The 22790-nt window shown below is 59.6% G+C and overlaps 8 protein-coding genes and 1 non-coding gene across 9 annotated transcripts; 6 read left to right on the forward strand and 3 right to left on the reverse strand.

Annotated features, from left to right (window-relative positions):
- Window positions 1-947: 947 nt before the first annotated feature.
- Window positions 948-3083, forward strand: A1Q1_05369 (uncharacterized protein; the record flags this gene model as incomplete). The annotated part of the gene is made up of 3 exons (XM_014322101.1): window positions 948-1440; window positions 1481-1576; window positions 1933-3083. The coding sequence occupies 3 exons, from the start codon at window positions 948-950 to the stop codon at window positions 3081-3083; spliced, it is 1740 nt and encodes a 579-aa protein (XP_014177576.1).
- Window positions 3084-4490: 1407 nt separating this feature from the next.
- On the reverse strand, window positions 4491-6455 carry A1Q1_05370 (uncharacterized protein; the record flags this gene model as incomplete). The annotated part of the gene is made up of 5 exons (XM_014322102.1): window positions 4491-4782; window positions 4912-5749; window positions 5853-5868; window positions 5941-5980; window positions 6061-6455. The coding sequence occupies 5 exons, from the start codon at window positions 6453-6455 to the stop codon at window positions 4491-4493; spliced, it is 1581 nt and encodes a 526-aa protein (XP_014177577.1).
- Window positions 6456-8033: 1578 nt separating this feature from the next.
- On the forward strand, window positions 8034-8930 carry A1Q1_05371 (uncharacterized protein; the record flags this gene model as incomplete). Its single annotated transcript, XM_014322103.1, has 2 exons — window positions 8034-8639; window positions 8691-8930. The coding sequence occupies 2 exons, from the start codon at window positions 8034-8036 to the stop codon at window positions 8928-8930; spliced, it is 846 nt and encodes a 281-aa protein (XP_014177578.1).
- Window positions 8931-10732: 1802 nt separating this feature from the next.
- Window positions 10733-11478, reverse strand: A1Q1_05372 (uncharacterized protein; the record flags this gene model as incomplete). Its single annotated transcript, XM_014322104.1, has 3 exons — window positions 10733-10949; window positions 11065-11264; window positions 11341-11478. 3 exons carry the CDS (start codon window positions 11476-11478, stop codon window positions 10733-10735), a joined length of 555 nt encoding a protein of 184 aa, XP_014177579.1.
- A 1128-nt stretch (window positions 11479-12606) lies between these two features.
- Window positions 12607-12969, forward strand: A1Q1_05373 (uncharacterized protein; the record flags this gene model as incomplete). Its single annotated transcript, XM_014322105.1, has 1 exon — window positions 12607-12969. One exon carries the CDS (start codon window positions 12607-12609, stop codon window positions 12967-12969), a length of 363 nt encoding a protein of 120 aa, XP_014177580.1.
- Window positions 12970-13324: 355 nt separating this feature from the next.
- A1Q1_t390 lies at window positions 13325-13418 on the forward strand. Its single transcript has one exon. It is a non-coding gene; the product is annotated as a tRNA-Ile (tRNA).
- A 1728-nt stretch (window positions 13419-15146) lies between these two features.
- A1Q1_05374 (uncharacterized protein) lies at window positions 15147-16735 on the forward strand (the record flags this gene model as incomplete). The annotated part of the gene is made up of 3 exons (XM_014322106.1): window positions 15147-16105; window positions 16166-16248; window positions 16299-16735. The coding sequence occupies 3 exons, from the start codon at window positions 15147-15149 to the stop codon at window positions 16733-16735; spliced, it is 1479 nt and encodes a 492-aa protein (XP_014177581.1).
- Window positions 16736-17514: 779 nt separating this feature from the next.
- On the forward strand, window positions 17515-19753 carry A1Q1_05375 (uncharacterized protein; the record flags this gene model as incomplete). Its single annotated transcript, XM_014322107.1, has 6 exons — window positions 17515-17649; window positions 17756-18262; window positions 18391-18594; window positions 18654-18816; window positions 18876-19136; window positions 19203-19753. The coding sequence occupies 6 exons, from the start codon at window positions 17515-17517 to the stop codon at window positions 19751-19753; spliced, it is 1821 nt and encodes a 606-aa protein (XP_014177582.1).
- A 242-nt stretch (window positions 19754-19995) lies between these two features.
- Window positions 19996-21735, reverse strand: A1Q1_05376 (Beta-glucosidase 1B; the record flags this gene model as incomplete). The annotated part of the gene is made up of 3 exons (XM_014322108.1): window positions 19996-20031; window positions 20238-21403; window positions 21516-21735. 3 exons carry the CDS (start codon window positions 21733-21735, stop codon window positions 19996-19998), a joined length of 1422 nt encoding a protein of 473 aa, XP_014177583.1.
- Window positions 21736-22790: the final 1055 nt, after the last annotated feature.

Raw genomic sequence — 22790 nt, forward strand, 5'->3', positions numbered from 1 at the left:
AGTGGGTGCGGGGCCCGTGCATCCGCGCATCGGTTGGGTCCAACTCGCGGTCTGACCACATTTCACCACCCACCCAACGTCTGGCACGACGCCCACATGTTTCGACACCATCAACAGGGTGTCTCTGCCCCGTCCTGACAACACCTGAGGAGACCCCACCACCCACCACGACGCTTGCCACAATTATGACTCTGCAACTATTTACGACGACTCTGCGGCCGACCCATGCTCTGTGCACCTGCACGGCTGGCCAGTCGCACTCCTGAACGAGGTACCGATGAGGCACTCTCCATACCCCTCATCCCCTCCCGGCGCGTGCCCAACTTGGGTCCACTTTGTCCTCGACGACGTTCATGTCGCAGACGCTCGCTGATCGAGCAGTCAGAGCATGCAGAGCAGCCATGCCGAGAAAAGCCCAGCAACAAACACTGTTGCGTCCCACTCTGGCACCTCTAGCCACCCTTACACAGCTCTCGCAGCAGACCAGCCAGCAGCCCAGCAGGTCCCGCCGGCAGTTCGATCCCAAGTGGCCAACGACGTCGGGCGATGGAACGAGCTAGGGATCGAAAGCGAAGCTAAGATGCTAGGATCAGTCCGATCCTTTTGATCTCCCTGCCCGCCCGACCGTGAGCCCTGTCATCGCCCAGCCGAACGTCTTGTCTCTGCGCGCGCTAAGGTCTGGTCCTTCTTATCGTCCCCGCACTCACATTACATCCATCGTCTTCCCTCCTCCTCACTCAATTTTCTCCATCTCCTTCACAACTCACCTCTACACTCACCTTGCTCTGATCACTGTCCTGTCCATCATCTTTGCTGCCCTACCCTGCGCATCTCATCTCATCTTATCGATTGAATCGATTACCGACCCTTGACCCTCGACTCTCCTGTCTTCCCCCAAGCACCCCACACTCGTTTCCCAAATCCATCCTGTTCGATCTCGAATACCAATGCCAGCCCTCACCACACAACAACCTGTCAAGGTCCACGCCAAAGTGAAGGTGTCGACCACGTCAGGCCCATACCCCGGCAAGCTCCCCGTCCGCACGCGCACCCCGGAACCGGCCCCTCGCCCCCGCTCAGTCGTCCGAGATATCCTGAGCAAGCCGGAGCGCGAGCCGACGATGGCGGAGCTGTATCCTGGTCCCAAGCCGCCGCAGCGCACTCGCGACCCGGTGCCCCCCTCCCAGTTGAACCCTAAGAAGGTCCTCAAGAGCCAGACGGAGCCGGACATGAAGAAGCTGTATCCCGGCCCGAAGCTTCCGGAGCGCACTCGCCCGCCCGAGCCTCCCAGGAAGCGCGGTAGCTCTGTGAAGAGCGAGAGGCAGCCGAGCATGCGCGAACTGTACCCCGGCCCGAAACTGCCGGAGCGTACTCGTGACCCGGTGCCTCCTCCCCCGTCCAGTCGCGGCAGTGTCAAGAAAGTTATGAGCATTCTTGGCAGTGAGTCCGGCCGATCGCGGCGGTACTGAGCTTGAAGCAGGATCGTCGCGCAACTCGTCTACGACGAGTGTGTCCACCAAGCAAGGCCAGGGCAAGGCGCGTACCCGTCATGGAAGTGACGTCTGGGACGACAAAGGTATGTTGAGCTGCCTCTCGGCTCGCCAGGCTCGCCAGCTTTCGTAGGCATAACGCACAACGCGTAAGGCATAGGCGCACGATGCAACGCTTCCCGCTTCTAGCGCACCATGCACCATGCACCTGACTGGGAGCGATGAACAATGCTGACAGCCGTAGGCTCTAGCGGCCACCGCCCACGCCGGCGCGTCAGCTGGTACAGCTTCCGCGCGAGCCCCTCGAGCAACAGCCTATGCGACCTGAGCGTGTGCGACATGGCGTGCGGCGCGCGTCACGAGGGACAGTCGCTTCCCCCGCCATCGCTGCCGTCGCTGCCATCCCTGCACTCCGGGCTCACAGGACACACCGCGCACTCAGCGAACGGGTACTCGAATGGGTACGCGAACGGTTACACGAACGGGTACGCAGATGACAACACGGTGAACGGGCACGCGGACGGCAGCACGGTGAACGGGCACGCGAGCGAGAACACGGCGAACGGGCACGCCAAGCCGGAAATGCAAGACCGCCAAGTCATGACGGACGCCTACCTCCTGACGCCGATAGAGTCTGGAGGTCTTGGCGGGCTCGGGCTCGATCTGTTCGTGCACGAGCGCGACTCGCGCGAGCTGCGCGAACCCCCTCAGCTCCAGCAGGGTCGCGAGGAGCAACCTTCCAAGCTAAGCGCGGTGGGAGCGCAGAGCGTCGCCGGCGCTCTAAGCCACCTCAGCCTCTCGGCCGTACGGGCGCCGAGCCTGAAGCGCGTCCCGGAGACCAGTCCGGTCAGCACGGTCTCTCCGCTGCCTGCTCGGCGGTCGTCGCTCATCGCGCCCCTATCACCGATCATGCCCAAACCTGCGGAGGACATCACAGTCACCCTGTGGACGAGGGACGGGGCGGCGTCGCCTGCCTCCGTGCCATGCGAGACGGACAGTGAGAGCGAGCCCGACGAGGAGCCAGCAGTCACTATCTTCCCGCGCGGCTCGTCTCGCCTCTCTCGTGCGCCCTCGGTCGTGATCAGCGAGCACAACTATGACTTTGCCGCTCGCGAGCCGTCCGTGTCTGCTCGAAGCCGTTTCTCGACCGCTTCGGGATACTCAACCGCCATGTCCGGATACTCAACTGCTCTCACGGGCTACAGCACGGCGTACGAGGACTTGCCCAGCCCGGGCAGCGCCGACTCGGGCGGCTACGGAAACTACAACCTCTACGGCGCGATGCCGGTAACGACGAGCTACAACCAATTCGCGCCACCTCGCTCAGCGGTCAACTACACGGCTGCCGGCCGCCAGCGCCCGAACAGCTGGCACGTCTCCTCCACCCCGAGCCCCAGCTTCCCGTCCTCGCCCGTCCAGCCCGCGCATCTCGTTCCCGCTGTCCCGGAGCGCGACGCCAAATTCCTCCAGCCCCCCGACCAGTACTTTGTCGACGACGTGCAGCCTGTCGGTCCCCGCCCAAGCGTAGAGCTGGACATCAAGCCTGGCTTCCGCGTGGAATTCGACGAGGCGAGGCGCGGACGCCCCTTCTAGTCACAGCCGCGAGCGACGAACACTCATGCCCGATACAATACAACCTATAATGACGCTTTTTTCACTCTTTTGGGATCTCTCTTGCGCTTATGATCGTAACCTCTCCATCGCTCCATGCCCATAATGCGGGCCAGCAGGCTGGTCCAATCATGCATATCATCGTACTAGTCGTGTGGTCGTTATTTCGTGAATCTTCGGTCCTGCACTGATCATCTCGACGCCGCCTGATCGCCTGGAACACCAGGCGAACTCTCATGCTGGCCAGAAGTTGGCCCGTCCTCCTGCTCCCAATCCGCAGAGCTACTCTTCCGCCTCCACCTCCCACCCCCCGTGGGCCGTGGCTCGTTCAGGCAGTCATTGAAGCACAGTGTCAGAGCGGCCATGAGCGCCCAATCCGCCCCCGGCGCAACAGTGACAGTATAATCGTGCCCGTTGAGAATCATGTCGGTGGCGGAGAGAATGTCGCGCTTGATCTCGGCGAGTGTCTCGGTCTCCGTTGTCGGGGAGGCGGAGGGTCGTGTGATGGTGGCAGAGGAGGAGACGGCGTTGCCCTGTAGTTTCAACTCAGCCGGTTCCCCCCCTCCCTCTCTTCCCTCTGGTGATCCAAATGGGGCAACGTGGATCGCGAACTGGGTCCGGACTGCATGTCAGCTTCAGCAAAAGATTGGAGCTTACAAGACATGAGCTTCGACTTGACGGTGAAACGCTCGCCCCCGCTGTCGTAGCAACTGAACGCTTTCGGGACTATACTCGTCGTCTTGATTCGGAAGAGCTCGCCTGATGGGCTGGAGACCACCTTCTCGTCGTATAGCTTCAGTGCCTTGCCCTTTGATCGGAGGACGGGTTCGCCATCCAGGCAGATCTCATAGTCGGCCTGTGGGGTTAGCTTACATGAATGCGTTGTTCAGCTGCACAGAGCTGTAGGAAGACGTAGTAAAACGCCACAGGATATGTGTGAGAGGAAAGGGGATACTCACGCCGCTGACGCCAAAGGACTGCTTCAGCTTCAACACCACCTGCTGTTGCCTGATGTACGCCGGGTCGCCAACGGATTGCACCGGCGGGAGCGGTACGCGTTCGTAGTCCTTCTTGTTCCCCATTATCGTTTATGGTCGTGGCAGAGTAAAGTGTGAGCTTGTGAGTGTAGTGGCGAAAGTGTGGTTGTAGATGGCATGGTGAAGACCGCGGTTTGTCTTAAGAAGCGCAGACTTGAGTGGATGCCAAGACAAACAGAGGTATGATGTGCTCGGGTCCGTCGGCTCGTGCGCTTATCGCGGCTAAGGCACTCGGTCACCTTGAGTTCGAGCAGTGCAGCGTCGCACCGCTGTTCTTGGCACTCTTGCCATTCTATGCATGCATAGCGCTCTCGTGCGCGGAGATAAGCCAAGACCTGATTATATGCATATCCTATCGAGTGCTCTCGGCCACAGCCTGCGAAGTGATCGGCGCGGGCCCCGCCTCCACCTCCATCCCCTCGACCCCTTCTTTCGGCGCCTTGACGGCAACCTTCCTCTTCGGCGTGAAGGCCCACAGGATCGTGAAGCCCGCAATCATCCCAACGGCCACAGGCTGGATAGCCCAGATGCCGTACTTATCAGAGATGCCGCCCATGATGAAAGGGCCGAGCGCCGCGCCCGCGCCGCCGATACTGCCCATGAGACCCATGACACCACCGCGGAGCTCGTCGTCCCACGTCTCGCTAATGACAAGAAGACCTGTTCGTCAGCACTCTTCTCGAGAAAACAACTCGCAAATCGGATATATCGGGCCTAGGAAGAATCCAATGAAAGCATAGCAGACGGCGTTGCCCGCAACGGAGTCGACGAACCAGATCACGAACTCGAGAGCGAGAGCGATGATGCTGTAGGCGAAGATGGCGGTCTGCGGTCCGAGTTTATGTGTCACCGGGATAAGCAGAATGCGGCCGATAGTCATTGCTCCCCAGAAGCCGGTCACGGCGTATCCGGCAGCGGCAGAGGCGCCGCGCTCACGGATGAGGAAGGTCGTGAGCCATGACGATGTGCCAACCTCCACTGCGATGTAGAGGAACGACCACGCCATGAGGATGTAGATCGCGGGCCGCTTCAGGATACGCTTCAGCTTTGCTCCTGAGGAGTTCTCGAGTTGAGCTGCCTCGCCGAGGGCTCCGACCGTTGCGTCGGCGGGGGCGACTTGGCCGTCCTCGATGGCCGGCGGCGTTCGGGATCTCGTCCTCTCGACACCTTCCTCGCGCTCCTTCGTCTCCACCGCCGCCGTAGGGGTGGGCGTGGAAGCACCAGACGCATCGCCAGTGCCCACAATCTGCTCCTCCGTCATGCCCCTGAACGCGACGAGCATGATCGCCATCGCGATGACGGCGACACCCATAGCGACGAAGAAGTACAGGTAGCTGCGCTTGGGAAGGTGCTGCGCGAACGCGGTCGAGAGGAAGGGCGCAATGGTCGCGCCGCCGCTGAATGAGGCTTGCACAAAGCTCATGAGCACGGCGGGGTTGGGCAGGCGCGTCGTCAGGTTGTTCACCTGTGCGTCCTGAATACTGAGACCGAAGCCGTTGAAGAAAAATGCGACGAGGAAGACACCGAACGGCGCGCCCGTCCCTGCGAGAAGGAAGCAGATGACCGTCGACAAAGCGCCGAGTGGCGTCACGAGGCCGAAGCCGATGCGGTCTGTGATCCACATGTTTATCAGCGCGCCGAACATGGAGCCCGCGAACGAGGTCGTGTAGATTAGAGACACTGTGGTGAGAGGTGGTCAAGACCAGGTACGCACTGACGAGGTAGTTAATCTGGGCGTGTTAGTCTTGGCACTTCACAACGATTTGAGCCCAGAGCTGAACGGGCGGGGATGCATCACTCACTCCGTAGTACTCCTGTAGCGTTGGGAAGAGGGGACCGACACTTCCATCGTTCCAGCCACAGAGGATCATCGATACGCACATCGCGATACTGCTGTTAGCACTGAGAGCGAGATTGCCCACCTGATGGCCAGCTTCCGTCTCGACGAGAGCGGTGGCAGGCGTCTTCGCAACCGCTTGAGAACATAATGATGGTGGCCTGTGTACTCATCAGGCTGTCGCTGAGCAAGCTCCGGCTCCTGTTGAATGACCTTTTCGTTGAGTGTTTCCTGCGGCTCGACGATCCCGGGCACTGGACCGCTAATCTTGTCCTCCACATCGGTGACTTCCGGACCCATTCTCACAGCAGTGATCTTCTCTTCTGCCATCGTTTCTTTGCTGTCGAGATCGTCGCCGCCGGGTGCTACGGAACCATGGTACTTAAACAAGGGCAATGGTTTGAGTCGATGCACGTCGTACGGTGTCCCACATGCTCCATGGGCGGAGCGGGACAAGGAGCGGACGGGCACCGACGACATGTCGGAAGAGGTCCGAGGTTCGTTTGGTGAATATCCGGGATTCATCCGACCACCGCTAGGCTTTCACGCTCTGCGCACTCTGCGACTCCATGTTCGCTCCGCACTCGCGTTTCGCCGATGTACAATCAGATCTGCCGTGTCCGGGTCTCGTGACGCTCGAGCGCACGCCTCCGCGTCGACTGTTGGTCATGAGGGAGGATTTCGCCTTCGCAGTCAGTGACGAAAACCGGCCGAAAAACATGCCGATTATCGTCCTGGTGGAGAAGAATGAGCCGATCCTCTGCCTTTCGAGTGTACATCGTCGCTCGAATCGGACTAAGAGAGGTGGAGGCGGGGTAGAGCGTGATCAACCAGCCTGGTAAGTAATGGGCCGGAAGAGCTTGACAGCAGTCCGTGAGGCTTGCCCGATCCTTCGCATATAGTCCACTTGGCAGTCCTCGGCGCTCTGATCGTTCACTACTTAGGGGCGTACACAACACCCGTTGAGCATGTACAGGGCGTGGCTGAACCTGAGCGGGCAGCGATGTGATTATTGGACCCACTTTCTCTACTCCTCACTTCTCGTTCTAAACGCTGCCCCGCCCAAAGGTATTAAGGAGCGGATTCCAGTGGAGGCAAGGAATGCACCCTTAGCCCGACCGCTGGCCTCTGCTTGTGCACCAGCAGATTCGTCGGATGCTAACTTTGGGACTCGTACGTCCACTCCGAGGATTGCAGATCTCTGCTCCGCTTCTGGATGGTCGTCATTTTCCGAAGCGAGTAAGATAACAAGATAACAGAAGAGATGAAGTTTGTTCTCTTGTCTGCATACCGTCCAGTTTAGCGAGAAGCGACACCCGTGTGAAAGTGCGACCAGGGATCGACGTTAGGGCAGGTTCCAAGCGGGTCTCGTCATCCCATGCTTAGGGATATAGTTTATCCAAAAGGAACGAGACCACGACCACGGGGTGGGAGCAGGTGATCGACCTCGCGGTCCGCCGCCGAAATTAAGCTCGGCAATGTCGCGATCTCGGACATGATGGCTGAGGAAGGCGGAGTCGGCGTTGGGCTCTGACGGCGCCGAACGGAGTCGGTAGACGGCTGTACGGGATCAAAGTGACGAGTGAGAAGTGATTGACGCAACTTTAGCCGCGCATGCCATCCAATCGACGCAGTCATGAGCGCCGACTGACTTGTACCTAGCGCCTGGCACCTGGGCACCTAGATCGATATCGTCTGGCGACTATCGTGCGCTAATCCGACAAGCTCTGCGCCTCGTTCCTCCACCGCCGCCACCCCCGTCCACCTCATCCTCTCTCAACGCCATCAGCGCAAACTTGACTTCTCTTCATCCATCAGCATCTCAGCACCGCATACACAAGCTACCTTCCCGATCAATTCGGCCTTCCCATACGCTGGACCCATTCCTCAGCTCCTCAGTTCGGACTACCCCTTACAGTTGTCTCACTTGACCCTGCTGCTCTGCCCTTGGCCTTGAGAACACACCGTCAACTCCAACTTCCACGCCGTCAACACTACCCATGATCCATTAAACTGTAAGAGCTTCTCGACAGTTCTGATAGCTGACAGCACGCAGTCATGCCGCGCGCGCCGAGCAACGGGCGTTCCTCGGAGAAGGCCCCATCCCGCCGCCGGACCAGCGCCAGGCGAGCCGGCGGGAGTGGGGGCCAGCGGGCGCCCACTGAGTCGAGCGACGATGAAATCTATTTGCGCAAGCGCACCCGACGGCTGATCTTGTCGCCTGACACGACCTCGAGCTCGGGCGCATCCACGCCGAAGACGACCCCGCAGACGACCCCGCAGAAGCCGACAGCAAACGGAACAGCAAACGGAATAGCGGACGGCGTAGCGAACGGCGTCTCGCCTGCAGGACAGAACGGTGGACCATCAGCGACGACTCAAGGCAGCGACAACAGTCCCGGCCGAATAGCGACACCAGCAACACCCGCCAAGGGGAACCGACCATCGCTACGGACACTCGCCGACCTCGGACTCGAGGATCGCGAAGCTCCGCCATGCCCGAACTACTCGGGCTACTCGACGCTGTGTCTCAAGGACGGGCAGATCGAGTGGGAAAGGGCGTACAGCCTGTCGCCGCAGCACCGCCCATTCATTGAGCGCATGGTGTCGTGGTTCAACAGCGAAGACATGACGCGTGACGGGATCAGCCAGGTGATGCGCAACGTGAGTTTGAGATCCAGCTGAAGCTCGAGAGTATGACAAGCTGACAGGCAGGACCCAGATTACCGGGAACTGTTCCGCAGATACCGGGGACTGCTTGGGGTCCGCATCGGCCTGCTGAGACAGGAATTCCTGCCCGATGCCGAGGGATACGAGATCGTGCATGTTGGCCCTGCGAGCAACGGGGCGACGATGACGAACGGGCCATCGAGTTCGTCAGCACCAGCAGCCGCCCAGGCGACGCTCAGGAACGGGAGCCAAGGCGGTAACGCCTTCCTCGTTGCATCCTCGTGAACGTGAAACAAGAGCGTGAGCTCGTGCATCGTTGATGGAACAAAGAGCGAGGCGAGGACGAAGTGCCGGAGTCACGAGCCGGAGCTGGGCGGAGGCGTGCGACGGGAGTAGCCCCCGCCTGGCTGAATGAGTGACGCAAATTCATCGCACACGACCCTTTCAACCCAACCCACATTACATTAGGATCCAACAACACCGACCATATCATGTCGATAGACTGTAGCATTGCATTGTGCATGTAAGCATTCACACCTGTACCGAGCGAGCGTTTTGCATCTCCCCGCGCCCTGGCATAGGGGCCGGCCACTGCGGATAGTTAGGTACCTGCGCCAGGTACAGCTAGTCGTGCGCGCATGGCCAGTGGGTGATCGCGCCACTTGCCACCGAAAGAGCAAGGACCCTGTGCTCCTGTTCGGTCCTGACCACGCTCTGCCCTCAATCATGGCTGGAATCTCCGGCAGCCCGGCCAGCCCGGCGCCGTAGCGGTCTAGCGGCAGGCGGGCCTGGCGGATCGCGAGGTCCAGGGGCCAAGAGCATAAGCTAGAGTTGGGCGCTAGGTCCAACCACCACAGTTGCACGGGCGTCTTGCATCCTGTCGCACCTGATCGCAACGCAACGCCTACGCCCACGCCCGTTACGCAATACGCACACAGCTCACACCGCTGGACATTGCATGAGTCTACCTTGGCCGGCGTCGTCTCTGTCTCTCTCTTCTGTCGCCGCTTTACTCTTGGTCTTTCTCATCTCCTACTTTCTCTTCAAAACTCAACTCTTCCATTCACAACGAAATATGTGAGTTCGCCTCCACCCCCTTCGACTTCCTCCGACTCCTTCGAGACGCTGTGCATTGCGCCCCGCTATGCGATCGCCACCCCTCGCCCACCCGCCCTCCTCTGTGTGACAGTGACTGATCATCCCAGGCCCGGCGACAAGAACGAGCAGCAGGGAGTGCCTTCTTCCTCCTCAACACGCTGTAGCTAACCACAGGCGTGGCGCCCGGGACTCGCGGAGAGCCTGACGACCGACTTTGTGGCCAAGTACAAGCAGCTGCAGGCCGAGCTGGAGGAGCTGCGTGACGCCAAGGAGCAGGCCGACAAGTACCAGAAGCTGTACGAGGAGTCGCAGGCCGAGATCAAGGAGCTCCTCGGTGAAATGTAATCCCACGCCTTGTTGGAATTGTGTTGATGCCGAAACCGTAGGCTGTACGAGGAGAGCATGTTTGACCTCAAGATTCGCACAAAGTAGGCTCGACTGGCATCACCATCGCACCCCGGCTCACTTTGTCCAAGGTCGTCGACGCGCGCGGCCCGCCCCATCATCACGCGCTGACCTCATCCCACCCTGCCCCTCCACCTCCACCAATTCATGAACCTCCCCCAATCACAGACGACCATCACCTCGACCAAGACTGACGACGACGACGACGAGTGGAACTGTGCATAGACCTTCCAGTAGATAATGAGCATAAGCATCTAAGTAGCAAATGCGGTTGCAGGGGGGTGATTCTCGGTGGTACAGCGGACAGTCTGTCGCCGTATGCTGAGTGAGTCTATTGCAAGTTCTGGAACGGAGGAATGAGAGCTGGACGACGGGGTTGCCCACATCTGGTGTGTGTTACTTCTGATCACATTTCTGGTACTTCTGACTATGCTTTCTACAGTTGGTTTCTATCCTATCTTTGACTGATCGTTGTAGTTCATGCTGCTTGCGTTGGTGATGTGTGCTTGTTTTCGTCTCGAGTTTGTACGGTCATTTCGCAATTTGGTAAAGCAGGAGAACATCGGTGTGAGTGTGGTTGCTGCTCACTGACCGTACCGGTTCTCCTGCTCGTTGAGGTGCGGGGGGTGGAGCTTGGTGTCGATCTTGACGACCATGTCGGCGAACTGGTTGAAGTCCATCTTCCAGTCCCAATCGCTCGCCATCAGGCTGTCCTTGACGTCGTCGGCGAGGCCGCGGTAGAACCACTTGTTCTTCTTCGTGTTGTCGTCCAGCTTGGCTTTCTCAGCGTAGATGTTGAAGCTGGCGTCAGCTGTACACTAGACCAACCACAGCAGCTCATGAAGAGAAGACGGATAGGAGGTCGAAAGGTGACACCGGGGTTTGATGGGGAAGATAGAGGAAAGTGAGCACTCACCGCTGAAGGTAACCCTTGGCGCTACCGTGCTGCTTCAGCTTCTTGAGCTGGTTGAACGCCGTCTGGCTCTCGTCGGGATTGCCGAAGCGCTCGCAGAACTCCTTGACGAACTGGTCCCAGGTCCCCTGTGTCGCCTCGGGGTGGGCGAGGACCCACTTCATGGCGGCACCGCGAAGGTTCGACGTCGCGTACGTGACCTTCTGTCAGCTGACAGTCACAGGACTGCAGCACGTTCACCTTCGGGAGGCGAAGTGAGGATGACGAATGTGGACTTACCTTGGCATGGTCGCTGGAGAAGACATCAGGCTGAGCCTTGAACTCCTCATCAAGCTGGGCAAGGAAGGGGCCGACTTGGGAGCGCGTGCCGCGGAAGGGCTCGGGGGCGCTGTCGAAGTCGGCGTTGTTGGCTGACATTGTGCTGGATGCTGTGTGTTGGATGGATGTGTTGATGCGTTGATAGCGAGATAGCAGATACCCGACTCGATCAGACGAGCATGTTACGCTTAAGTACTCACCCCAGCCTCATGACGCCGGGAAGCCCGCGCATGTGGTGGCATCTGGGCAGCCCATGCAGTCCAGCAGTGCGCAATCGAACATGCCGACGTCACTTGATCAAGTGACCTGCGCGGACACACCCGGGTGGGGGGCTCCGCATGCCCTAGATCGACACCCCATATCGGGTCACGTGCAACCAATCGTCGGCCTGTCTGCCGCTCACTGGGCGATTCCCAGAATCGACTCGAGCGATATCCTCCCCCACCACCTACGACGGCGCCGAACCAGCCATCGAAAGCACCGGGTCGAGCCGAGCCGAAGCTTCCATTGCTGCGAGGACCGCCGTGCACCGCTATCCAGGAGAGGATGTGCTGGAATCAACAACGATCGAAAGGACGTTTCCAGCGTTGGATGGACACTTGACTGGACTGACGCACGCCTAGACGTTCGAACCCGCGAAGCAGCAAGGCGACGCACACAGGATTCAGGTGATTACGACCAGCGAGATTATTGTGCCCGGGATGATTAACTGCACAGCCTCTCCCTTCCGTCTTGGTCATCGTCAACAGACGCACCTCCGAATTGGCAGTCCGAGCTTGCAGCTTCCGCGGCCTCTCGCCTCTTCCGCAAATCACGGCGTACTGACGCCCGCTGACTGAGGCTGATAACAGACAACGGACCATCGCGTTGAATGTTCCATTCACGACGCATTGAAACGGGCACTCGAGAGGGATCCTCGGTGACAGAAGGTGTGCCTGGCTTTTTAAGCGCTAGGCGCGGCAGCCAAGATAGGGCCGCCGACGCTAACGGGACGGCGGGGGCGGTGAGCCCGCCCGCTATTCAGGTGCAGACGCCGGCGCTGGCGCACGGTCCATCCGGCCCGTTGGTTCCAGGGGGTGCCCCGTTCGTCTCGGAGCTTCGTGAGAGGTATAACAAACATGCATCTGATGGTCTCGCGGACGCCTTTCGCCACTCCCCTATCCTTCTTAGAGACTTCTGCACGTTGTCTCACCTCACAGACACTGTGACGCAACCGAATCAACATCGATGAGACTCACCGCCCTTCTCCTCCCAATCGTCTTGGCAGCACCGCTGTTGCCCCGGTCTACCACGACAAATGCGGCCCCGTCACCCAGCTACCCTGGCGAGGTCTTTGTCGAAGTACAGCCGCACTGTCCCTCCTTCGATGCCGTGCGGCAGGCTCTCGCCCAGGTCGACCAGCACTTGGACGGAGCGAGAGACTTCTACAAACGCGCTTTCGCACTTGCGAATCAGGACAGAGGAATTCAAGACGTGCTAAGGAGTACGAAGGAGGCGAAGAGGGCACTCTTGAGAAGTCTGGAGATGATCGAAGACGCCGAGAGGAGATTGACGGAGCTTGAGGGGAAGACTGAAGGCAGAAGAGACTGAACGGAGTCGGCTTTCCGATCAATCTTAAGATGATTGCTCGCGGGCTTCCCCGGCATTCTAAAGAAGGCTCGAACACCCTAAGGCGCAGCGACTGTGGCTGCTCCTACGACACCGACCGACAGCCATCGTAAAGCGAGTTTGATGTCGACACAGCGGGTCGTCCAAACACCATTCGACGTCCAATCGTCCCGGTTTTACGAACAACATCGGAGTCAAGGCTTTTCAGACAGTGGCTATCGTCTCCGCTGTGCAGACTGCACCTTCCGACAACATCTCACGCATGCTCGGCTTCCTTCAACGCTCGCCCCGGCGCCGCGGTCGTCGGCTCCCGGCTCGTGGGTCCACAAACATCCAAGGCCGCTTAGCTCAGCTGGTTAGAGCATCGTACTAATACGAAGACATCGTATCAGTCCATGCGGAGGTCGGCAGTTCGATCCTGTCAGTGGTCAAGCACGCTCTTCTGAAGAGCGTGAACCCTTTTGGATGTTGTACGAGGGTTGGACGAATGATCGTTGAAGAGGAAGAAGGGTGGAAAGGGTTGGAAGAAGGGCGGCAGTCAGGGTGGGTGGAGGACGGGCCAACCATGGTGGCTGGGCTCGATGTACGGTCCAGGCAGGGGTGTAGAGGGGTCATGCAGCGTACCCCAGGCTCATGCATGTGACGAGTCTTGAAGGGAGTGAGTACAGGAGCTTCATAAAAAGAGCAGAGCACATGTGTGCTGCAGATGAAAAACGGTCAAATGTGCCACTCGCCGGATGGGTAGTGCGAACCCGGTGGGGACAATCTGGCACACACTTACGACGTACCTGATCACGGCCTGGACTCCCAGCAGGAATCAGCCTTGGAGGAAGCCTTCGCTAGTTTCAATGTCTCTCACGGTGACCACCGAGGACCGCGCTGAGGACGGTGTCTCGAGGTTTACTGTTGGCGCAGCGAGCATGGTGCGCTTCATCATGTGTTCACCAGCGAGCGAATGGTACGAGGTGGATGCATTCCGCGCTGCACACTTGGTCCCAGCGGGTCAGCTGGTCAGTCAGCCGTCGGCGTAACCTTATCCCGAGGCTGAATGTCAGAGCATGCTCTTGGGCGGGGTTGCAGCTCTGCAAATATCGGAAGGCCAAGGGGGAATCGAGCTGTTCGACGTATTCGATCTGACGCCCAAAGTGGGGAGGTTTGGCAGGCGTACATGGGGTGCAAGTACTGGAAGGTTCACTTTGTCAGCTCCCCATGCACGAAACATTCTGAACAGGAGACGTTTGAAGCAAGTTGAGATGCTGCGGCTGCTCTCCGTTGGAAGCATGCTGCCGGGAAAAATATCGGTGAAGGCACATACACCTTCGCTTAGGACCGCCAATCGCACCACCAAGGCGTAGATGATCGGATGTTGTGATGTGTTGCGCTCCGTCAATCATGTTTCGAGTAGCTACAAACGTGCATGCACCCGGAACCAGCTGCTCCACTCACATCAGCGCACCTCTGCAACCCACTCCCTCCAACCATCGTCGGAACGTTCGTTCGACAATTTCGACCCGCTTTATCGCTCGGCGAGCAGCACAAGGGTTTTCACATCATGCCCAGGCACTGCCTTATTATCGCGGTGTCTATAAGGCAGTGCCTGGCTTGTTTCCCTGACTCTGGCCAAATCAGAACCCCTTGGATCCAAATCTCCATCGCATCAGCCATCCACCGTACGCTTGTCTAGCACGCTGCGATCCGCCTATCGTTGCCAATCGCTCTCTGCAGGAGCTCAGAGGCAGTCACCTCTCCCACCGTAGCAGGCCGATATCTCGATGACGTTTAGAGTTCACGCGGACGAGATTTGGCCAAATCAACACGGCAAGTATTTGGCCAAATCGGCCTGCGTGCTCGTTGCAGTCGCCGCGGAGGCTGATTCTGCCTTATTCTGAGTGCTGGAATGGCAATCATGCGCTCCCCACGACGTCCACATGCCTTATACCGGGCCAGCGATGCCTTATGGCCTCCACGGCATTGGTCACGGAACCGATAGCTGGGTCCGAAGAGGCGCCCGACCTGAGTACGGCTAGACGTTGACGTCTTGATCTTATCAACAGCACAACATCTATATAAAGCCCGGCCAAGACCTCACCTTCGGCACATCAACAGCAACTTCCCAACTCGATCAACCCGAGATCAAGCTTAGTCGTGAACACCACACCATGACCCTCACCGCCCTTGACACCCCGTACAAGCTCACGCCGGAGCAGAAGGAGAGCTTCGAGCGCGACGGCTTCCTCCACCTCCCCGACGTCCTCAGCGCCGACCAGGTCAAGAGCCTCCAGCAGTGGAGCAAGGAGGTGCACGACTGGCCCTCGCGTCCCGGAGAGCACATGCCCTACGACGAGGTCCGCGCCGACGGCACCACCGGTCTCTGCCGTACTGAGAGTGAGTCGAACCCCATCTCCCCCCGGCTTCCCCCGTCCATGCTGACCGAAGACTACGCCAACTACCACGACGGCTTCAACTCGCTCTTCCGCGGCGAGCGTCTTGTCGGCCTTCTCTCCGAGCTTATGGGCGAGCGTGCCATCCTGTTCAAGGAGAAGATCAACTACAAGGAGCCAGGTGGCTCTGGCGGCTTCGACGCACACATCGACTCAACGGCGTACAACCACGCTGGCGCCGTGCGCCACCAGACCTTCCTCATGGCCGTCGACGACATGACGCCCGAGAACGGATGCCTCGATGTTGTCCCCGGTTCGCACAAGGTGCAGGTCCCTATTGCGGCGGACAAGTGTATCGCGAAGGACTGGGAGGCGGCGCAGACCTGGGTTCCTGTGCCGATGAAGGCGGGCGACCTCCTCGTTTTCGGCAGCTACCTCGCGCACCGCTCTGGTCCCAACAACTCGCCCCGCCCCCGCGCCGCCATCTACGCAACTTACAACGGCGAGAGCGAGGGCGACAAGCACGACAGCTACTATGCGCACCGCCGCCGTGTCTGGCCTCCGACGAAGGAGCGCGTCCCCGGCGTGGACTACAGCGAGGGCGCGATGACCTACGCTTTCGGATCGCCCATGGCTGGCGGCAAGGAGATGATCGAGAACACTATCCGGAGTCAGAACCAGAAGACTCAGAAGACCCGCGAGGAGACGGCCGACACGGTCCTGGGCGTCATTGAAGCGTAAATATCGCAGCACGCTGCTTGTAGAAATGGGATGTAATATAGCTGACTCGGACACAGACAGGGAGACTCGGACTACATCGGGGAGAGCATCAGTCAGCTCGAGCACGCCCTTCAGGCAGCAGCACAGGCGCAGAACGAAGGTGAGTCTTCCCTCTCCCATCACTCACCTCCTTCCCACACTGATACCCAGGCGCCGACGACGAGACCGTGGTCGCCGCGCTCCTGCACGACATCGGGCAGTTCATCCCGCACGAGAACGCAAAGGAGATGATGACCGAAGGAGGCTCATTGGGTAAGATGTCCCACGAGGCCGTCGGCGAGGAGTACCTCCGCAAGCTGGGATTCCCGGCCAAGGTCTCGGAGCTCGTTGGCAGCCACGTCGTCGCGAAGCGATACCTGACCGCCACGAGGCCCGAGTACCTCGCCGCGCTGAGCAAGGCGTCCCAGGGGAGCCTGCGGTTCCAGGGTGGGCCGTTCAACCCGCAGGAGGTGAAGGAGTTCGAGAACGACCCCCTGTTCAAGGAGAAGGTCCAGCTGCGTCTCTGGGACGATCGGGCGAAGGAGGTGGATGCCAAGGTTCCTGACCTGAGGAGCTATCGCGACACCATCATCAAGGTGCTTGCTTGAGTGAGAGTGACTTGTATACCCCGGAGTAGTGTGATACCTGTAATCAAGATGGTAATGAGCTAGAGGTTATATGAATGGATCTGGATCGATGCCGGATCGAGTTGGTGGCGGCAACGAAGCTGGCTCGGAGCTCGTGCTTGGATTCGTCAGATGTGTAGGTCAGTAGGTGCTGAACATAGTCATGGGAAGGATATTTGCGGAGCACTATCGCTGGCGAGGGCTTGTGACAAGTAAGTGGTCTCGGCGGCCGTAAGCTTGATCTCCTTCCTGTAGTCCGATGACATTCAGGCGCTTGAGCAGTGATCGCAGCGTCAGCCATGACTTCAGCGACAAGATGCGGAGTGTCCTTGAGAAAGTGGTGCTTACCCGGGTGCACGCCGAGAGTGGGCGGAATTCGGTTCACTCGGCGTTCAACGCTATACACGCGCCTCGTGATCGTCCCCATCGGCCATGTCCGGTGAGTCTCCAACGGAACCCCTCCTCCCCCGCACTCGCTCCCACACTATCGATGCATATGGGCACCGGGCGCCGTGTGCTTGGCCAAGTCCGGCTAATGTCCTCTTCCGGTCTGATTAGGAACAGGCCATTACATACTTGGCCCCGCATTACGATGATGTGGGGATACGGGGATGGACGCATACACACGACCCAGAGCCTGTGATCCGGGGGGTTTGAACGCCGATCCCGAACGGCCATCTGGATGCATATCAGGCTACGACCTCTTGGCTCGGTGGGCTGAACTCTCTGTTACAACATTCGTCTCAGAAACGCAAACGACCATGGGCACAATCGACAAGGGACCGTGCAAGATTGCCGCCTTCAGCGGATACACGGGCGATCGCTTCGATGCGCTCAAGACCCAGGCTGAGGGCAGCGGAGCTCCCATCCTCTTCGGAGACTACCTGGCCGAGATGGTGAGTACTCAGTGGGGCTAACTGGGGCAAGGCCAAGTTGCATCAGCGGCAGCTTCTCTGATGGCCATGAGAGCTCGTGTCTCACTAGGAGCTGCGCTGACAGTAGAACATCGCTTGGCGCGCTCTCGAGATTAAGGACGACCCGAAACTCGGCTACGAGCGACCCTTCCTCGCGCACCTGCAGATTGCGGCGCAGGCAATCGCCAAGAACAAGTGCAAGGTGCTCACGAACGCGGGCGCACTGAACCCGAAGGGCCTGGCCGAAGCCGTCGTGCAGCTCCTAGCCTCGCAGAACATTAATCTCAAGGTCGCTTGGGTCGAGGGCGACAACATCATTGACAGGCTCGAGGAGCTCGAGGGCAAGGGCGAGAAGTTCACGCACCTCGAGGGTGATGGGCGAGCCCTCAGCGGGTGGGGTGAAAAACCCCTCACTGCCAACGCGTACATTGGCGCACGCGGTGTGCATGCTGCCCTCGAGGCTGGCGCCGACATCGTCATCAGCGGAAGATGTACCGACGCCTCGCCCATTGTTGCTGCGGCTGCGTGGTGGCACGGCTGGAAGTGGGACAACTATGATGCCCTTGCTGGCGCGCTCGTTGCGGGCCACTGTATCGTGAGTATGAGCGAGCGGAGCGAGTCTCTGTCTGGGCGCGGTGGAAACAACTCGTAACCCGCGGCAGCCTTGTTGCGCCAGCCCAGTTTGAATGACACAAAGGTGAGAGGTCCAGCTAACAATCGCAGGAGTGCGGCGCCTACGTAACCGGCGGCAACACCTCGGGCTTCAAGTCCTTCAAGGACAACTACCACCACTTCGCGATGGGCATTGCCGAGATTGCGTCCGACGGCACCTTCATCATCACGAAGCAGCCGAACTCGAACGGCTTCAACGGCATGGTCACGGACGTGACTGTCAGGTCCCAGATTCTGTATGAGATTCAAGGGAACGTGAGTTGCAGCCTTGAGAGAGGAGCTGACGCCAGATCTACCTCAACCCCGACGTGCAGGGCATTCTGGACGACATCACGGTGACGAACGTGGGGCCCGACCGTGTCGAGGTCACTGGCATCCGCGGGGCTGCGCCGCCGTCGACGACCAAGGTCGCCATCTGCGCTGTGGCCGGATACCAGGCTGAGACGATGTACTTTGCGACCGGTCTAGATGTGACGGGTACGTAGTGCCTTTCCCGCTTCCACCATCTACAAGAACGCCCACTGACACCCGCTCAGAGAAGTTCGACACGATTCGACTCCAGATCAAGAAGAATCTGGGCGACAAAGTCCTGTCTCAATTCTCGACCTTTGACATTACGCAATACGGCGTCGCGAAGGAGAACCCCGAGAACGAGGCTCTGGGAACTGCGATGCTCTACATCTTCGCGCAGGCCAAGAACAAGGAGGCGTTCGGGCCCGTGGGCTCGCTTACAGCACTCGTCCATCGCGAGGGCTTGGGACACTACCCCGGCATGCACACGTTCATGGACAGCCGAAGTGAGTTCAGACCGAGTGCAGCGAATCCACTCTTGGCGGCAGGCAGGACGTAGCGCTGACGCCCAGTTGCCCAGCCCAAGCCGTACATTGAGTACTGGCCGGGTACGGTCTCGCAGTCGCATCTTCCAATGACGGTGCGCTTTGTGGGCTCGGACGAGGTGATCAACGTCGCGCCCGTCGGCGCTCAGAACGAGACGATCGCAGTGATCCCGCAGAAGGACTACGACCCCTCGATCAAGCTGAGACCGGGCGAGTACGGATCCACAACTCGTACGGCGATCGGGCACATCGTGCACGCGCGCTCAGGCGATAAGGGCGGGAACGCCAACGTCGGCTTCTTCGTGCCCCGCAACGCGTCGGGGGAGTATGACTGGCTGCGAGCGCTGCTGAGCAAGCAGACGCTGATCGAGATGCTCGGTGAGGAGTACAAGGAGAACAGGATCGAGCGCGTCGAGTTCCCCGGCATGCTGGCTGTGCACTTTGTCATTCACGATTATCTTGGCAAGGGCGTCAGTTCTACCGCTAGGCTCGATAGCCTGGCGAAGAGTGTCGCCGAGTACCTCAGAGCCAAGTGGGTCGACGTCCCCGACAAGTTCTTGCTCAGGGGTAAGCTGTAGTCAAAGGGTAGGTCAGAAGTTCGTGGATAAGTTATGCAAGGGATCAGAGCTGCACTAGATAACTTACTTGCATGCTTGCTTGGCTTTGTACATTATACGAAAACTCTATACACATGGCCCCCAACTGGCCGCCCCATTGCCGCTGTATCCTCGGCGCGATTCGTCAACCGTTCAAGACATATCGAGACACGTAGACCTTCTCCCGTTCGTTCGTTAGACACCGCTTACCAAGACCTGCGCGTCTAGGACGATTCGGCGGGAATGTTCTTCTTGAACCACTGTGATGTCAGCAAACTGCTCTCATGTCGGTGCATTCTCGGCGCATATGCCTGCTCTCCTCATGAACGCCGCACGGTGGAGGGGCGCCATAGGGCGCCGCCGCCCAGTATCGGGCCGATACTGCGTCCGTCGCTCGGTCCGGCTCGGGGTAGATATGCCTCCCCGCTGCATTCGCGCTACGCGCTCGTGTGTCTCATGTACTCACCTCGCTGACAGCGTACGCCGAGTCCTTGGGCGTGCGCTCGAACGTGTCATAGTCGACGCGGACGCATCCGAAGCGCGGTCCCAGTCCGGAAGCCCACTCAAAGTTGTCATGGAACGACCAGGCAAAGTAGGAGCGAATGTCGGCGCCGTCCTCGACCGCGCCCCGCACCGCATCGAGATATCCGCGGTAGTACGTGACGCGGTCTGCGTCCTTGACTGCGTCCTCGGCGCTCATCTGGCTCTCGCCCTTGACGGCGTATCCGTTCTCGGTGATGTAGATCGGCTTCTGGTACTTGCTGTACAGGTAGTTGAGGTGCTTCCTGAATCCCCAGGGGACGTCGCGGAGCCAGCCGAGGTCGGACTCGGGGCCAATGACGGACCCGTCGGGACGGTCAAAGCACAGCGTCGTGTTGCCGTTGATCTCGTCCTCGACCACGCAGCCCGCCTTGATCGTGTTCGTCGTGTAGAAGTTGCACCCGTAAAAGTCGCTCGAGCCGTGCACGAGCGCGAGCTCCTCGGGCGTAAACGTCGGCAGGCGGTCGGAGAGCATCTTGCGCATGCTGGCGGGATAGTTGTGGCCGAGGTAGATCGGGTCCGCGAACCAGCCGATCGCCGCGTCCATCTTGTCCTGCGCCGCCTGGACGTTCTCGGGCGACTCGTCCCAGGGCTCGACCCAGTCGCCGTTCAGCGTGATGCCAATCTCGCCGTGCTGGGCCGGCTTGAACTCGTCGCGGTAGATCTTGACAGCATGCGCGTGCGCGAGGATGAGGTGGTGGCCCACAATCCAGGGCTCACTGCTGGACCGGTGGCCCGGCGCAAACGAGCCAGTGTAGTGCCCCAGGCCGGCGACGACCCACGGCTCATTCAGCGTAAGCCAGTGCTTCACCTTGCCGCCCCAGCGCTCAAAGCAGAGACGCGCGTAGCGCTCAAAATCGGGGATGATGCGGCGAGACAGCCACCCGCCGTACTTCTTGTACAGCGCCAGGGGGAGGTCCCAGTGATACAGCGTCACGAAGGGCGTCATGCCGATACGGAGGCACTCGTCGATGACCTGGTCGTAGAACTCGAGGCCGGCCTCGTTCACGGGGTCCTCGGCGCCGCCGTTGGGGATCACGCGCGGCCACGAGATTGAGAAGCGGTAAGAGTTGACACCGAGCGACTTCATGACTGCGAGTTAGCGCTGCGAGCGAAGCGAGCCTGCCGAGCTCTCGACAACACGAGACTGGCGTGCCGGTGTGCTCTTAACTGCAAAGCGCTCAATGCCGCACACTGTACTCACGGGCAAGGTCCTCCTTCCAGTGGGTGTAGAAGTCCGTCGTGCGCGAGACCTTGGTGCCGTCGGCAATGGCGCCAGGCTTCTCGCAGAAGTAGTCCCAGATGCTGTCGCCCTTGCCGGCGGCGGCGTCCTGCTCCTTGCTGCCAGACTCCATCTGGGCCGCAGCAGTGGCGAAGCCCCACATAAAGTCGGGGCGGAGGGCGGGCTTGCTGTCGATAGTCATTGTATATCTTTCTTGAGCCGTTCAGTCGTTCAGTCGGTCGGTTGGTCGCTTGGTCCGGGGTCGTGTGAGGGAAGCTGCTCCGTCGGAGTCGAGAACCGAAAGAGTGTGAGTAGAGAGAGTAAGGGTGAGTAGAGAGTGAGAGTGTGCCGAGCAAGCTCGAGGGGGTTGGGGGTGCATGGCAGCTCGCAGACATCTTTATAGATGTCGGTGAACCGGCAGGCAAACTCGGCGAGAAACGCGCCGGCGCCGGAGCACGTTGTTGCGGAGCGAGCAAACGGCCCTGGTGCATCCTGGTCGACGAGGGGTGCAAGACGAGGGCGGCGAAAACACAGCGGACATGCGCGGGTGATGGCCCGGGGATACTCCGAACTTTATCCATTCGAAAACGGCCCGTTTAACGGGCCCCGCTCACTCTCCGGCTGGTGCAGACCCTTGCCATAATCTCCGTTCCCCGCATTCTGCATGTATGGGGGAGCCTTCGCGCAGATCCACAGTGCATTACGCTGACAAAAGTTACCGATACATGCACAGCGAGGATCGAGCGCCGATACACTGCGGCGATGGCTGTTCCGCTTGCTCGCGCCAGTGTACCTGGTGTGGCCCCGTACGATGCCCGTGGCTCCGCAGGGGACACAGAGGGGGCGGCGGACCGGCCCATTTCCTTCCCCACACACACTCATGCATTCGGGCCATATCTTATCTAAACTGTGGGTGGCCATGGCACTAGAGGTTACCACTCACGCACTGCACCATCGGGGCCACGGAAGACGGGGTTCTGCCATGGATCCAGCTTGCCCGCCTCCGCTGCCTCGGCTCGGATGAGGTCCTCGTCCAGCTCGATGCCAAGCCCGGGGCCCGTTAGGAGCGAAATGTGCCCCTCTTTGACCTCGAACACTTCGGGATTCTTCATGTACGTGAATAGGTCGGCTCCGACATTGTAGTGCATCTGAGGTCAGTCATAGTTTGCGAGTGGAATACAGCTCGGGACAAGCCGGGAAACGTGAGCCAGATGGACCCGTGTCCCAGCGGCACTCACCTTCCAGCTCATCTCGCAG

The sequence above is a fragment of the Trichosporon asahii genome (assembly GCF_000293215.1).
Source record: "Trichosporon asahii var. asahii CBS 2479 unplaced genomic scaffold scaffold00071, whole genome shotgun sequence".
NCBI classification, from domain to species: domain Eukaryota; kingdom Fungi; phylum Basidiomycota; class Tremellomycetes; order Trichosporonales; family Trichosporonaceae; genus Trichosporon; species Trichosporon asahii.